The sequence below is a fragment of the Candoia aspera genome, chromosome 1 (assembly GCF_035149785.1).
Source record: "Candoia aspera isolate rCanAsp1 chromosome 1, rCanAsp1.hap2, whole genome shotgun sequence".
Classification (NCBI taxonomy): Eukaryota; Metazoa; Chordata; class Lepidosauria; order Squamata; family Boidae; genus Candoia; species Candoia aspera.
This window is the reverse complement of record NC_086153.1, coordinates 85,192,744-85,209,512: the sequence shown is the minus strand read 5'-3', so window position 1 is coordinate 85,209,512 and position 16,769 is coordinate 85,192,744. Positions and strand designations below refer to the sequence as shown.

The window sequence follows — 16,769 nt, the reverse complement described above, 5'->3', positions numbered from 1 at the left end:
GCAACAGTGATAGGGGGAGATATGCCCAATTAAATGCAAAATTCCAGAGGTTAGCCAGAAGAGATAAGGAATTATTTTTAAACAAGCAATGCGCGGAAGTGGAAGAAGACAATAGAATAGGAAGGACAAGAGACCTCTTCCAGAAAATTAGAAACATTGGAGGTAAATTCCAGGCCAAAATGGGTATGATCAAAAACAAAGATGGCAAGGACCTAACAGAAGAAGAAGAGATCAAGAAAAGGTGGCAAGAATATACAGAAAACCTGTATAGGAAAGATAACAATATCGGGGATAGCTTTGACGGTGTGGTCAGTGAGCTAGAGCCAGACATCCTGAAGAGTGAGGTTGAGTGGGCCTTAAGAAGCATTGCTAATAACAAGGCAACAGGAGACGACGGCATCCCAGCTGAACTGTTCAAAATCTTGCAAGATGATGCTGTCAAGGTAATGCATGCTATATGCCAGCAAATTTGGAAAACACAAGAATGGCCATCAGACTGGAAAAAATCAACTTATATCCCCATACCAAAAAAGGGAAACACTAAAGAATGTTCAAACTATCGAACAGTGGCACTCATTTCACATGCCAGTAAGGTAATGCTCAAGATCCTGCAAGGTAGACTTCAGCAGTTCATGGAGCGAGAATTGCCAGATGTACAAGCTGGGTTTAGAAAAGGCAGAGGAACTAGGGACCAAATTGCCAATATCTGCTGGATAATGGAAAAAGCCAGGGAGTTTCAGAAAAACATCTATTTCTGTTTTATTGACTATTCTAAAGCCTTTGACTGTGTGGACCATAACAAATTGTGGCACGTTCTTAGTGGTATGGGGATACCAAGTCATCTTGTCTGCCTCCTGAAGAATCTGTATAACGACCAAGTAGCAACAGTAAGAACAGACCACGGAACAACAGACTGGTTTAAGATTGGGAAAGGAGTACGGCAGGGCTGTATACTCTCACCCTACCTATTCAACTTGTATGCAGAACACATCATGCGACAAGCTGGGCTTGAGGAATCCAAGGCTGGAGTTAAAATCTCTGGAAGAAACATTAACAATCTCAGATATGCAGATGATACCACTTTGATGGCTGAAAGCGAAGAGGAATTGAGGAGCCTTATGATGAAGGTGAAAGAAGAAAGTGCAAAAGCTGGTTTGCAGCTAAACCTCAAAAAAACCAAGATTATGGCAACCAGCTTGATTGATAACTGGCAAATAGAGGGAGAAAATGTAGAAGCAGTGAAAGACTTTGTATTCCTAGGTGCAAAGATTACTGCAGATGCTGACTGCAGTCAGGAAATCAGAAGACGCTTAATCCTTGGAAGAAGAGCAATGACAAATCTCGATAAAATAGTGAAGAGCAGAGACATCACACTGACAACAAAGGCCCGCATAGTTAAAGCAATGGTGTTCCCTGTAGTAACATATGGCTGCGAGAGCTGGACCATAAGGAAGGCTGAGCGAAGGAAGATCGATGCTTTTGAACTGTGGTGTTGGAGGAAAATTCTGAGAGTGCCTTGGACTGCAAGAAGATCCAACCAGTCCATCCTCCAGGAAATAAAGCCAGACTGCTCACTTGAGGGAATGATATTCAAGGCAAAACTGAAATACTTTGGCCACATAATGAGAAGACAGGACACCCTGGAGAAGATGCTGATGCTAGGGAGAGTGGAGGGCAAAAGGAAGAGGGGCCGACCAAGGGCAAGATGGATGGATGATATTCTAGAGGTGACGGACCCGTCCCTGGGGGAGCTGGGGGTGTTGACGACCGACAGGAAGCTCTGGCGTGGGCTGGTCCATGAAGTCACGAAGAGTCGGAAGCGACTAAACGAATAAACAACAACCTTACCAAACATGATTCTGATCGTCTGATCCAAATATTGAGAGTGGACTTCCTGAAGCCTCACCTCCACCTGAAGTGGGAGGGGTGTGCCTTAGAAGGAAGGTGTTCTCAATAAAAGCCTCCACAAAAGCCTCCAAATCTGCTTAGCACCAAATCTCCTTCTGTTCTGGAAAGCTCTAAAAACCGTTTTATTTCAATATGTTTTTGATTCATAGAGTAACTCTGGCCAATTATTTGATTGTATGTTATTGGTTGTACTATTTCTGTATGTTTTAGAGAGGTTGATGGTTTCTCCTTGTTGTACATTGCCCTGAGTCTGCTTGACTGGGGAGTTCTACAAATATTGTAAATAAATAAACATATCAAGGTTTTGAATGATACTGAAGAAATAAACCTTCCTTTAGGTGGAAATGAAAAATTTAGATCACATACGCTACATTATTGGTCTGAAGAAATACCTGAAGAAAAATATGATCCCCAAATCATGTTCTTTGGCTGTCTTTTCTGTGCCAACCACCAAAACATTTGCTGCATCTAGTTTTTCAAAAAAAAAAAATTATGTGAAATTATATTGTAAGACATTATATTGTAAGACATGAAATTATATTGTAAGACAATCAAGACATTTAGCCTGCACTCTATATACTGTTACCTGAGAGAAATGTTCATTAAGTACAGTATTTCTCCTTCAAATCAAGCTGACCTCCTGGTGACTTCATCAACATGTCTATGCCATTTTCTTGGTAAAAATGGTCTTCTTCCAGGATATTTTATTTTCCCATCTATCTTATGGTCCTGATATTCCCTGGTGGAATCCCATCCAAATATTAAGCTGGGACAATTGTGCTTGCTTTCTGAACCCAGACAAGATTAGGTAGAAGCTGCTACCTGGTAACGTACTGTGGGATTTACAGCCAGTAAATATTCATAAAATTGTGTTGTGTGTCACACGCAGTGCAAGTTTTTGTCCATCAGAGCACTCTGACATTTCCAGTGGCCTGTCGGCTACAGACCATCAAGATAGAAATAAAGATGGAGAGACATTTGCAAGTCCCATGTTTTAGTCTATGTTAAGCGATAACATGATAGTTCATAATAAAACTGAATGGATTTAAAACCGCTCAGAGTCCCTCTTGGGATGGAGATGGGTGCTAGCAAAAATTTAAGAAATAAATAAATGTATGTTGGTCTTCCAGCAATAACTTAACATAATAAATTATACGCAAAGCTTAATTAGTGATGTTAGTCAAATTATCATTTATGTTTTTTTAAATCAAACTTTAATTTTACTAAACTACATCCAAAATGATCCACAAATAATTTGATTACTTTTAAACCCTATAATTTGTCTATACAGAAAACAATCATTATTTTGGGACATACAGGTAGTCTTCACTTAACGACCATCCGTTCAGTGACTGTTCAAAATTACAATGGTGCTGAAAAAACTGGCCTTACGACCTGTGCCCCAAATTATGACTGTTGCAGCACCCCCCCAGTCACGTGATCGAAATTTGGGCGCTTGGCAGCCCACCCACATTTACGACTGCGGGCGTGCTTCAACTCCCCCCCCCCACCTATATTCCCATCTCTGCCCTTTTGGAAGCCCTGCAATCTGCCTTGGGGGCAGGAAACCCACCCACGTGAGCACGAGGCCGCCAATAGCAAGCTCCACCCTCCCCAGCCTGCATTCCTTTACCTAGCTGCCTCCTATCCCAGTTCCCCGGACCTACTTTTCTCCTTTTTCTTCCAGCTGCCGTGGGCGAAACAGAAGCCCCTGGCTGCCTTTGTCAAATCCTTTTTGGACCCAGCTTCTCGATGGTTCTTCTGTGTGGCTCCCTTCAGAGCACTATCTGCTTAGCCACCGAGAACTGGGGGAGGAGGCAGCTGGGTGAAGGAATTCGGGCTGGGGAAGGAGGAGCTTGCTGTTGGCCTTGCTTCCATGCGGGTGGGCATCCTGTCCTCAAGGCAGGGTGCAGGGCTTCCAAAAGGGTAGAGATGGGGGGAGATAGGTTGGGGGGAGACAGGAAGGGGGGAGTTGAAGGCAGTGTTCAGGGCTGGGAGGAACCAAGCCCAGAATGGCTTGGATTGGGGCAGGTGCTCAGGCTAACAGCGGGTAAAATTCACTTAACAATGGGAAGGGGAATTGCTAGGATTGCCATCGCTAAGCGATGCCATCTCGCTTTATAACCACATGGCATAGCAATGGAAATTCTGGGCTCAATTACCGTTGTTAAGTGAAAACTACCTGTAGTACTGAATGTGTTTTTGTCTCTGTTCCCCTTAACACTGCAGAGTTCCCCTTAACACTGAAGAATTCCCTTGTAAAAAAGAAGGTAAACTATAATAGGGCTAAAAATACATATCGGATGCCTGCTAATTAAGGATCAGGATAGGAGTCAGCATGCTCAAAAGGCATAAAAGGACCACAGAAAGAGGGATACAAATACCAATACTTGTCAATATATTTTTGCTGAAAGCTGCTCTTGGAATGTTTACTCCAAGGCAAGACAACCTAGGTGTCTCCATATATTTTGGACATCAATACCCTTTCAGCACCAACAGTGTGATCACTGGTGAGGGATTCTGGGAGTTATAGTCTAAATATCTGGAGGTAGTAGTTCTAAAAAAAGGCAATGCTTCATATGGTCTAGATTCTTTATTCATTACTTCTCTCATTATCTTTTTCCTTGCATTAAGGTTTTTTTCTTTGTCACATCATATTAATTTAAATTCAGAAGGTACAGCATAGGGTAAACTTGTTAAACCCAGATCTGAAGCCTCCTGAAAATAAGTGTGATCCTTTCATTTCATTCAGGTTCATTTTGCTATACCTTGGAAAAATTATAGTGTATTTCAAACAGGAAGAATTGTTTGCAAAATCACCTCTGCACCCAGACTTTTTAGATGATTGTTCCCTCTACTGCTCTTTTTGAGAGTACCCAATTCATCCTACAGCCTAGTTCCTTTACAAAGTTTTAATGATAGGTAACAGATTACTGGCAGAAAGAGTTTATTTCCAACTCTTATAGTGCCATTATTTACACCTGTCAGCTCCATTCACTCTTCCCATCTAAAATTTGGGTAATCCACATTTCCTGAATTTGATGACTTCAAGGTTTTTTTTAGACATTACACAGTAATGCAGAGTATTATCTGGGAAGGGATGTTTAAGGTAATAGCAGCCAAAATCATTAGGAATTGTCAAATTGCACAATTAAAGACTTCCATGTATCAATAGTGATATTAAATATATTATATGCAACAAGTCATTCTTTCATGGGTGCATAGGATACCTTGTCATTAAATCCTGTTTTCGCTCCTTTCCTATCTTATTCATTAATCCAAAGGTATTATGCATGACAATTAACAGAGTTACTTTACAGCAGGTGACCACCAACATAATACCCTTAAACAATTCTCATTTAAACTCCCTGCTCTTTTTAGGCAGAAAACTTAAACCTGCTCTTAAGCCAAAACGCTGAGAGAGCATTGGTTTGGGAAGGGAGATCAGCATGACAGCAGACTGTGCACAAACCCTTCTGTACATATACTTCTACATCGTCTTCACTTCGTTTCTTTGAAGTACATAAGTAAAGTAGATAGTATCTAGGCCACATTATGGTATATGCTTAAGTTTCAAGCAACATTTCTATAAAGAACGATTTTGTACAAAATCTGTTTGAACATACGTATCTGAATAAGCATCAGTGAAGAATAAATGATCTTCTTGAAATAATGGTTCAGAGATATACCTCTAGGTAATGTGATTTCAACATATCCAGATGAGACCAGGTCAAGGCACAGATTACCAAGATGATATCCATCTGCTGTTGCAAAGGCTACACATTGCATCACATCCTATGCCAAAAAGAACAAAATTTCCTTTAGAAAACATTTATTTGCCTCAGTCACTAGAACTGCTATACTAGAGAGTGCTATGACTCTGGTATCCACATGTAAATGCTACACAAACCCGCATTAGCATTTTGCCACTAGGTGGCTAAAATTCTTTCTATACAGTACTCTAATCACTGCTTTTCAAAAGTCTTAGGTTTAAAAAGTTTCAAACAGCATCTACTTCACTGGTATAATAGGCAAATAACATAGGCAGGCTTCATTATTTATTATCTCCTTTGGATCTACTGAGCAAGTTCAAAAACTAGTCCTTTGAAAGATTCCTGAGTTAGAGAAAGGTGCAAGTTTATATATTCATTACAAGCTTCACATTACAGTATCAATTCTATGCATAGTTTGGGTAACAGCTTCTTTGAATTTAATTCCAACATCTACCTTTTACCCTAAGTTAAAGGCCAAGTCTCAAGATTTAATTCCATTTGGCTTCTCATTCCCTAAAAGATAGACTCATGTTCAGAAAGAGGTTATTTCTCCTTATTTCACATAATAGTAGATACTGAGCAATATATTCACTAGAGATTTTTAAAAATCTCACAGATTTTTAAAAATCTAACCTTAGATTTGTATTTTATTTTCTAGAGTATACATAAAAATTAACTCTTGTCCTTGCAAAAATAACACTTTCCCCTAAGCACTCTGATTTCCAGCAGGTGGTGCTCCTCTTCAGTAAAAAACAAATTCCTGTTTCAAATTGCAAATATTTCATTTGGATCAATGTCCTATCTGGCAAAAGGTTTTGCCATGTGGCAGTTTTTACTCAAAATAACCTTACTCTTTCAACATTGAAATTTATATTTTCAAGATGGGGGAAAAACTTTAACCTTAAGCTTCAGTGTTTTCGGAACTGACTTGCTTTGCAGTGATGGCAGAACTTCAGAACATACTCTACATAGCACAATTCACACAAAACCGTCCCTAGCTGCATCTGTGTATCTTCTTGATTAGCAACCCTGCATCATTAATCATGCAGAGAAATTTAGAAATAATTTCCTATGTAACAATTATGAAAGCATTCCCCAATAGTTACATTCTTAATATGGGATTGTAGTATAAACCAGGAGACTGTGAGTTCTAGTCCTGCCTCAGGCATGAAAGCCAGCTGGGTGACCTTGGGCCAGTCCCTCTCTCTCAGCCCAACTCACCTCACAGGGTTGTTGTTGGGAAAATAGGAGGAGGAAGGAGTATTAGGTATGTTCGCTGCCTTGAGTTATTTATAAAAATAATAAAGGAGGAATAAAAATATAAATATAAATACATACATACATACATATATACCGCAGCAAGCGACTGCATAGAACTACATTAGTTATTCTAAAGTTATTGACATAATATACCTGATAATATACACATTATTTAACCTCAGAGGGGTAGAGAATGGGAAAGCTTTCCATGTCAAAACCTCACAGTACAGAAGTCCTCAACTCTAACTATGTAAATATAAATGGATTCTTTTGTATCATTCTAGAATTTTCTTTGGATTATTCCTGTTCAAGTATACCAGACAGATAATACTTGTATTACTATAGAATTGTCTTTTAGCTTTTAATGACAACTTCAAGAACATTGTTGTGGGAATTATCAGTCATCTCTATAGTACTTTTTAGTGTACAGTACAGTTTAATTACCCTTGCAATAACTCTTCCATCAGTGAAGAATAAACATTCTTCAAAAGCCCTAAAATAGACAAAACACAGCTCATAAGTTTCACCTTAATCATTATGGTGCAATGATTAACACATAAAATTAGGAAAATTAGATTCTTTTCCTAAATATCTCCTTTCTAATTTTTAGGAAAATTGCTAGTGAAGTATACTTTTATTTCTGGTCTCCAAGTTCACAATTAGCTCTATTTATAGTTTCCCATTACTAATATAATAATCTTTACTATGGTCATAGACCAGTATAACACATTACATTTATTCAAATCCTCATCTCAAATTGTGCCAAAGTAGTCTCCTCCTGTTAAGAAACAAATGGCCTGTCCTCTGTCCATCAAAAAATAAAATGGAAATAAGTTAGAACGGAGAGCCAGTCTGGTGTAGTGGTTAAGGAACTTGGCTAGAAACTGGGAGACCATGAGTTCTAGTCTTAGCACAAAGCCAGCTGGGTGACCTTGGGTCAGACATTCACTCTCAGCCCTAGGAAGGAGGTAATGGCAAACCACTCCCAAAAACATTGCCAAGAAAACTGCAGGGACTTGTCCAGGCAATCCACAGGAGTCAACACTGACTTGAAGGCACAAAAAACAAACAAAAACCAAGCATGAGGCACAAGGAGCTTAATCAAAAAGGAATAAAGCCTCATCTTTAAAATACGTCAATAGCATCTTCTAGCAGCTAAAAGCATAATGTATTTAGTACAGCATAAAAGTTTATGGATAACAGCCCATTTCGTTAGATGCATGATATGCTGTCATCCTGAATTCAGTGTAAGCAGATTACCTTAGCTTCAGATGGTAGTGGCAGATTAGCTCTAGATGGCTGCTTGGTCCTAGATGCTTTTGGTAGACGCTTAACTGGTGCAATATCTTGATTTGGTTGAATTTTGCTAGTTGATAACACTGAGTAATGTCTACGTGGTGTTTCAATAAGTGTTCTTATATATTTTAATTTGTGCTTGTAACTTGAAGCTTTAAGAAGATGAAGCTTCCTGGATGAAGGACAAGGATCCATAATCAAGAAATTCGTAGTTTTTGTTGTAGCACTAATATTAGTTTGTGGACTAAACCAATTTGAAATGTCCATGCAATTGCTGGTAAAACTAGAAGCAGCTGCCTCTGGGATGCCTAGACTGAGATATCTATTTACTGATAGTAAGTTGTTGCTTGATGCTAAATATCCATATGTAGGGAAGTACCAGCACTGGTTTATTGTGTGTGAAGATCTAGCCAGGAATCCCAATAGTTTTGTTGCCATCTTTTCATTGAGACCTAAATAAGAGAGATACAGAACATTAATTTTCTATAAGAGAAAAATATTTTATTGGTTTACAAATGAAGAAGTCTGCAGGGCATCTTACAAAAAGAAAATTATTATAGTTCACTTTGCGTTTGTAATTTCAGCTTCAAAGAAACCAGCCATGGAGATAACTGTCAGTCCTTCAGAGTAAGCCAGGTCCAGAGACAGAGATTCCTGAATACTGCTTTATTACAACAGAGTATGATAAGAAAATCTTGAAACCTCTCCAAGTTTCTCTTTGTCCCCACTAAGAACATTCCAGGTGGGATTATCCTAAATTGCTTCCTCATGCTTGCTTCTGCTCTATGTAACTGCTTCCCCATGTCCCTCTTTAAAGATCCTATTATATCAAGGTCACCTGTAAATTCCTTTAGAATAGTAATTTCTTTTGTGTTAAACCACCATAGGAATGTTCATGACCAAGTAAGTATCTAATAATGTCCATTCACTGACTGAATAACATCTATCAAGGAATAGATTCTTTTTACTTTCCCTCTTTCAAACATGCTTCTTTGGGATGGCCAGCAAAGCACTTGTGCATGTGCACATACATAGTTGTGCAAAGACTTTGAAACAGCCAGGATGACCCTGCTATATAACATGGCTGCTTTAACGCTTTAAAGAGGGGTACTTTGCTTGTTTCAATGCACTTTGTGAAGCCCCCTTTCAAATGCTTTGCACACCCTACTCATTATGCTACTCTGAACAAGCTGGAATGTATTCTTACATCTCAGGTTCTGAAAACATCGCATGACATAGGAAATCTGGAGAAAAGAGCAGTGAGATCCCAAAATATTTGGGAACTTTCTTAGCAAAACGGTATTTGATGCTGCAATTAGATCCGCCTCAAATTAAAGAACAGAATAGTCTTTATTTGAAGTCTGGAGAGATGTAGGGAAGATGAAATGAAATTCTAGAAAGAGTAAGAATGTTACAAAACCTAAAACACCATAGAAATTCTTTGCTACAGAGGAGCTGTTGTCGTTTGAGCAAGTGCATGTACAGTAAGTCAGGTGAAAATTATTTCCCTGCTTTGCAGGTGATTGGACACAGATTGGACATGACAGAATGAAGAACAACCCCAAATGGAAAGAATCTGAAAACACAGTAAATAATGATATTTTATTGCTTTCCAATAACGTATACACAGTTGCACATTTGCATGTAAAAATTTAGACAATCCTGTCAAATTGTCTCTTTCAATGAATCCCTAAATGAACAGAAGCTGACACAACTTCTACATGATACAAAGTTGATTTGAATGCATACTTACTATTTCTGTACAGCGTATATAGCAGGTGCAAAAGTTTGGACACCTTGTCAGCCAATATTATGTAACACCTCCTTTGGCAGAAATGACAGCTTCCAATTAGTTCCCATAGCTAAGAGTCCTTTTATTCTTGCTTTTGGAAATTTTTCCCACTCTTCCTTGAAGAACTAGTCTAGCTCAGAAATATTTTCGTATCTCCTTGCATGCATCAGCGTAGTCTCCCTGCAGATTTCAATAATATGTGCTTCTCAGAAATCCAAAGGCCATTCCAAATTTTTTACCTTTCCTTTCTGTAAACACTTCATGGTTGATTTGGGTGTCCAAACCTCTGCACCTGTCGTATTCTGCTCTCTTATTTTGAATAACAGATAACTCTCCTTTGGGATGGAGGTCCAGAGTTTAAGAACAGTGACTGAAAGGTCTCTGCAGTTCCCATGAAATAGATTTCAGATGTTGTCAGAATGGAGGGTGTAAGGTCCTTAAAACTTCAGATATAGTCATACAGGAGAATGCAGTTTTTCAGATAACCTAGTCCAAAATCATCAGGTTTTTAAATATACTATGAACTATCTACTTATATGCACCATTCACATAATATCAAGAGGTACTTTCAAATGAATAAGAAGGGACCTACTGAAGGAATATTTTCACTGAATTACCCACCTTCCTAGTCAGCCACTATTCGCTCAGACCATCTGCAAAGACATAATTTTTTGCATTATTATGCAAAATACATACATTATTTTATACTTTTTGATACTGAATCATATATACCTTTACTGTAGTTTGGAAATATTTTGTTCTAACTGTCCTAAATAATTTAGTTTTGTCAATAAATCTGATTATTTCATTGCCTGCACCATTTGAGGTTATAACACTAAAATATTTTCATCCCTTAGTAAAGTCCACTGTTTACATCCCTCCACTATATGAATTGTCATTTATTCTTATTTTCTGCTATCTACTCAAAAATTAATGCCAGTATTATTTTGGTTACTGTTACTAGTGGATTCAACCATAGTTAAACTTGCACCTGGCATAGGATACCACAACAGTTTAAGTAAAAGGTGAAAGATGTATATGATCTGGAGAGAAACCAGAGTATCACAACAGATTAAGTCAAAGTCTACTTCATTTCTTCTTAGATCCATGACAAACTATACTAGAATACAGTTATTTATAAAATATCTAGAAAACTTTACCTCTTTATCATAATCAAAACATGCATTCACTTAGATTATAAAAGGCTAACTGAAAATACCATTACTGAAATACTTTCTTCTTTACATATCTTATAGTTTTATTCCTGTCTCAAAAGTATAATGAACATTTTAATAAGTGAGTCAATATTTATTTTCACAATTTATATCCCAATTCCACAAACTCTAAGCAGCTCACTTTAAAATATAAACGCCATAAAAATCCATTTAAAACAGCAATAACAACAACAAAGCCTGGCAAAATAACAGCAGGAATCATCTAGCTGTCAAGGGGAAGAGTACTTCAGAGTGACGGACAAAGCCTGCCTCTGAGCCCATATTTCTCTAATAGCTCAAGGGAAAGGGACATGAAGCATCACCTCCTGACCTACAAGGTAGGCAGACTTTGTTTGGAGAAGACAGTCCCACAGATAACACAGACACAACCCATATAGGCTTTCTAGATCAAAACCAGTACTTTGAATTGTAGCCAGAAACATACTTGTAGTCAGTGTAGCACCTGTAACATAAGCATAATACTATCACATTTTGTACCAGCTGAAGTTTCTGGGTACTCTTCAAAAGCAGTCCCAAACAGAGGGATAGCAATAATCCAGTCTAGAGGCACTGGGGGCATAAGTGACTGTCATTAAAGCCTTTCATTCCAAAAAGGTCTGCAATTGGTGCACCAACTGAAATTGGGCAAATGCTCCTCAGCCATGGTTTCAAACCAATGACCAAGCAGAAGTCATGGTAATAATGTTTCCAGTAAGAAATCAGTAAATCTCTGGAAGAGTCTGTTCCATTTAGAAATGCTTTTTAAAAATACACTTCCTTTAATATACCGAGTAACGCTATCTCAGAATACTCTCTGACGTTCAGAGTCATAATATGTCCTCATCTAGGCTTCAGTTAGGCCCACTATGTTACTGTGCTCTTTCAAAACATTCTAACTCACCCATTTTGGATTGGAGATTTCTAGCATTTGCCCCGGACAGTTATCTATGGCATCATTTTCCAGCTGTCTTTCATGTGCATTTTTCCCTTATGCCCTTTAACCTCTTTAATGATGCATCCTAAGTTGTATTGATACATTGCATAGGTGGGATGTAGGCAGCAGAATGCTGGCTTGCAAGGTACTCTGAAGTGTGATTTGGTGTCATCTTGGTTATAGGTGAGTATGAAAGTACAGTATAGCCTTGTGATAGTTGAATGTTATGCTCCAGTGAAAGGTGATAATGGAAAAATCAGAGGTGTATTCTGGGAAACATTCTGAACGAAAGTAATCCAGGAGAAAAATTATTCTGTTAGATGACATGAATGAATGGGTGGGAATCACAGAGTACAGAAAAAGTGATTGGCAGCTTTGGAAACTTAAGAATGAATGAGAATAATGGCTGTTTGGTGAATGTCTGCTTAGAAAATATGTTTCTTTTGAATATGTAGTTTAAGCATAAGTCTATTTAAATATACATATGGCAAACAATATAATATATAATATGAAGTTATAATATAAGCGCAAATGATAAAATATAAATTTATAAAGTTATATAAAATAATCTAAATACAAAAGCATCTATGGGTGTTCTAATGATATACAGAAAAGTAAAATTGGAATGAATGTTTTAAATATTAATACCAAGGAAATATTATGAAAATGAAATCATAGAGTTATAAAAATGTTTAAAATGTCAGGTTGCAGGTATACATGGTATAACTGGAAAAATTTTTAAATATGGATGTGATTGTGCAACTTATTTAACATGCATATGAAGACACAAAGATTGTTTTGGGCGTGATGGCTGTATAGAGGAATAATAATGGCATTCTTCCAAAGGGAAAACTAGGAAGAGTGCATGCAAAAACTATAGGGAAATTTGTTTGTTAAGGATTACTGGGAAGATGTTTTGCAGAATTCCAAATGAAAGGGTACAGGAAGTGACAATGAGCAACATTTGTGAAGAGCAGTATGAATATGCCAGGCAAGGGAGCACAGATCATAATTTTGCTCCTCTGTAGGTCAATAAGAAAGTAAGTTTACTGCATATTCACTGTTTTAAAGAAAAAATGGTAAAGTGAATAAGCTTGAATTATGAAATGTTTTGCACAAATGTGCAACAGAATGTAAATTGCTGAATGGGATAAGTTTAGAATATGATTTATTTACTTTATTCATTCATTCAATTTGTATGCCCCCATCTCACCTGAGTGACTAACAGATTAAAAAAAAACAACCCAATAAAAACAAGTTAAAAACCAATATACAAGCATGTAAAACCACAAAATCACTTTAAAACAAAAATAACCATGGTCAGAGGCAATCCATCCTTGTGTCAGCTCAACACAGCCATTGTACAAGCTCCCCATCATTGGAACCCCAAGCATGGTAATAAAGTCTTGTCTTCAGGGTCTTCCTAAAGGCTGGGAGGGTCTGGGTCAATCTAAGTTCTGGGGGAATGGTGTTCAGGTGCCACAACAGAAACGGCTCTCTTCCCGGGTCCTGCCAGATGACACTCTTTCATGTTGTTATTCGTTTAGTCGCTTCCGACTCTTCGTGACTTCATGGACCAGCCCACGCCAGAGCTTCCTGTCAGTCGTCAACACCCCCAGCTCCCCCAGGGACGAGTCTGTCACCTCTAGAATATCATCCATCCACCTTGCCCTTGGTTGGCCCCTCTTCCTTTTGCCCTCCACTCTCCCTAGCATCAGCATCTTCTCCAGGGTGTCCTGTCTTCTCATTATGTGGCCAAAGTATTTCAGTTTTGCCTTTAATATCATTCCCTTGAGTGAGTAGTCTGGCTTTATTTCCTGGAGGATGGTTTGATCTTCTTGCAGTCCAAGGCACTCTCAGAATTTTCCTCCAACACCTGTCATGAGTACTGATGGCGAGCAGGAGGGGGCCTCTATCCAGGGGGGAAAACGCATGCGTAGTACTGAGGAATTAAGCAGCCATTCAAAGAGACACAGATCAGACCTGCCTTAACTTTTGGGGTTTATCTGTCTGGGTTTTCCCACACTTCTTCAGTTTGTTAGGATTTTCTGTCTTATGTAGCAGTAATAAACACTAGAGACCTATTCCTCGTCTCAGCGTGATTCCTGACTGTTAGGACAACACCACAGTTCAAAAGCATCTATCTTCCTTCTCTCAGCCTTCCTTTTGGTCCAGCTCTCGCAGCCATATGTTACTACGGGGAACACCATTGCTTTAACTATGTGGACCTTTGTTGTCAGTGTGATGTCTCTGCTCTTAACTATTTATCGAGATTGGTCATTGCTCTTCTCCCAAGGATTAAGCGTCTTCTGATTTCCTGACTGCAGTCAGCATCTGCAGTAATCTTTGCACCTAGAAATACAAACTCTTTCACTGCTTCTACATTTTCTCCCTCTATTTGCCAGTTATCAATCAAGCTGGTTGCCATAATCTTGTTTTTTTTGAGGTTTAGCTGCAGGCCAGCTTTTGCACTTCCTTCTTTCACCTTAATCATAAGGCTCCTCAGTTCCTCTTCGCTTTCAGCCATCAAAGTGGTATCATCTGCATATCTGAGATTGTTAATGTTTCTTCCAGCCATTTTAACTTCAGCCTTGGATTCGTCAAGCCCAGCATGTTGCATGATGTGTTCTGCATACAAGTTGAATAGGTAGGGTGAGAGTATACAGCCCTGCCATACTCCTTTCCCAATCTTAAACCAGTCCGTTGTTCCGTGGTCTGTTCTTACTGTTGCTACTTGGTCGTTATGCAGATTCTTCAGGAGGCAGACAAGATGACTTGGTATCCCCATACCACTAAGAACTTGCCACAATTTGTTATGGTCCACACAGTCAAAGGCTTTAGAATAGTCAATAAAACAGAAATAGATGTTTTTCTGAAACTGCCTGGCTTTTTCCATTATCCAGTGGATACTGGCAATTTGGTCCCTAGTTCTTCTGCCTTTTCTAAACCCAGCTTGTACATCTGGCAATTCTCGCTCCATGAATTGCTGATGTCTACCTTGCAGGATCTTGAGCATTACCTTACTGGCATACCTTACTCTTTCATAGATGGGACCTATTAACATGCTTCTCCTGATGGGACAGTTAGATATAACCAGGAAGGGGCAGTCCCTCAAATGAGAAAGTAAAGCATGCATATGAATAAATAGAATGTCTAGTAAATATTTTATCATTGAGCAGGGAGTAAGACAAGGAAGTGTGAAGACCTCTTAGCTGTTTGATTTATTTGTGGATAAATGTACTTTATAAGAAATGATTGAAATGAAGCCAGAAGTGTGTTAGTGGGGACATCTATGTATATGCATCTTTCTACAAAGATGATGCCATGCTGTTGGCTGAAAATGTGTTGCACAAAATGTTAGATCGTATAATAGGTTCAGGTTAAAAGTTGCTGCATATTTTTGAAGTTAAATGCCAATAGTATACCATCTTGGTTCAAGTGGATCCATTCCCTTTAACCCATGTTCAGGACCAATATGACCCAAAACATTTCCTTGTATGAAAATTTAACCTCATCTCCCTACAGTACTGCTTTGTCCATATACTGAGACTCCTCAAATTTATCTGTCTTGTTGGTCCTGAACATAGTACAAAATGTATTTCAAAGAAAGTTATCTCATAAGCCACATCTTTCAATCTCCTATTTAGAAACTTCATTTTGGCTTCCAAGACCTCAAGATCATATTTCCTCATGTCTCTAAAACCAGCCTGCACTCCATTCTATCAGTATTTTCCTGATTTATGGTATCTGCAGTCTTCAGACAGACATTTCATCATGCGGGCAACATAGCCATAACAAACCCAACTATCCATTTCTCTAATGAGTACTAGGAGCAAAGTAGACATCTTTGAATTATCTGGATCTGTGGCAGTCTGGATTTAGGCCTAGACGTAGAATGGAACAGCACTGGTTGTACTCACAGTTAACTTTAGCAGGACTTGTAGGAAGGGAGTGTGACCATTCTTGTACTGCTGGACCTCACAGCAACCTTCAATCCTGTCACCCATGCTATCCTTCAGTAGTTCCTTTCTTTCCTGAGTGGGGCCAATCAGTGGTTGTAGGGAAAGAGGCTGGACCCTCGGCCTCTGTTACAGATTCCCCAGGGTTTTATTCTGTAGGCAGATGAAGCCTTGTCATATATCTCCACTTCCAACTCAATGGGAGATGTGCCAGAAGTTCTCATTTGATGTCTGGAGGCTGTAAAAGCCTGGATGGGAAAAGATAGGCTCAGACTCAACCCAAGGAAGATGCAGTGGCTGTTGATTTAGAAACCTACTGAATACTAACCATGACTCTTAAGGGGATTAATACAGAGAGAAATGCATGCAATCTTGGGTCCTTTTGGACTTACAGCTCCTGCTAGAACAGCAGATGGAAGCTGTGGTCAGGAGGGCCACAGACCCAGCTAATGTAGCCTTGATGAAACACAATGCACTGCGAACAATTCCTCATGCCGTTTGTTACTTCTTGCATGGATTATTTTAATTCATTTTACATGGAGTTACCCTTGAAGACCACTCAGAAACTTCAGCTAGTACAAAGACAGTATCCCGTGTGCTTATTAGGCAATCATACTACTAGCATATTACACC

General features: G+C 38.8%; 1 protein-coding gene across 6 annotated transcripts in view; it reads right to left on the bottom strand.

Annotated features, from left to right (window-relative positions):
* Positions 1 to 16,769, bottom strand: part of RMND1 (required for meiotic nuclear division 1 homolog) — a 35,908-nt gene that overhangs the window by 18,310 nt on the left and 829 nt on the right. Inside the window, exons 1-5 of one of the 6 annotated variants that reach the window (XM_063308601.1) lie at positions 16,098 to 16,270; positions 10,651 to 10,682; positions 8,202 to 8,689; positions 5,598 to 5,703; positions 2,301 to 2,376 (exon numbers count right to left, since the gene is read on the bottom strand). In XM_063308601.1, coding sequence (XP_063164671.1) covers positions 2,301 to 2,376; positions 5,598 to 5,703; positions 8,202 to 8,675 — 656 coding nt within the window. In that variant the 5' untranslated portion in view covers positions 8,676 to 8,689; positions 10,651 to 10,682; positions 16,098 to 16,270. Of the gene's footprint in view, positions 1 to 2,300; positions 2,377 to 5,597; positions 5,704 to 8,201; positions 8,690 to 9,666; positions 9,692 to 10,268; positions 10,462 to 10,650; positions 10,683 to 16,097; positions 16,271 to 16,769 lie in introns of those variants that run through there. The other 5 variants (XM_063308559.1, XM_063308575.1, XM_063308568.1 and 2 more) reach the window with 5 other exon arrangements.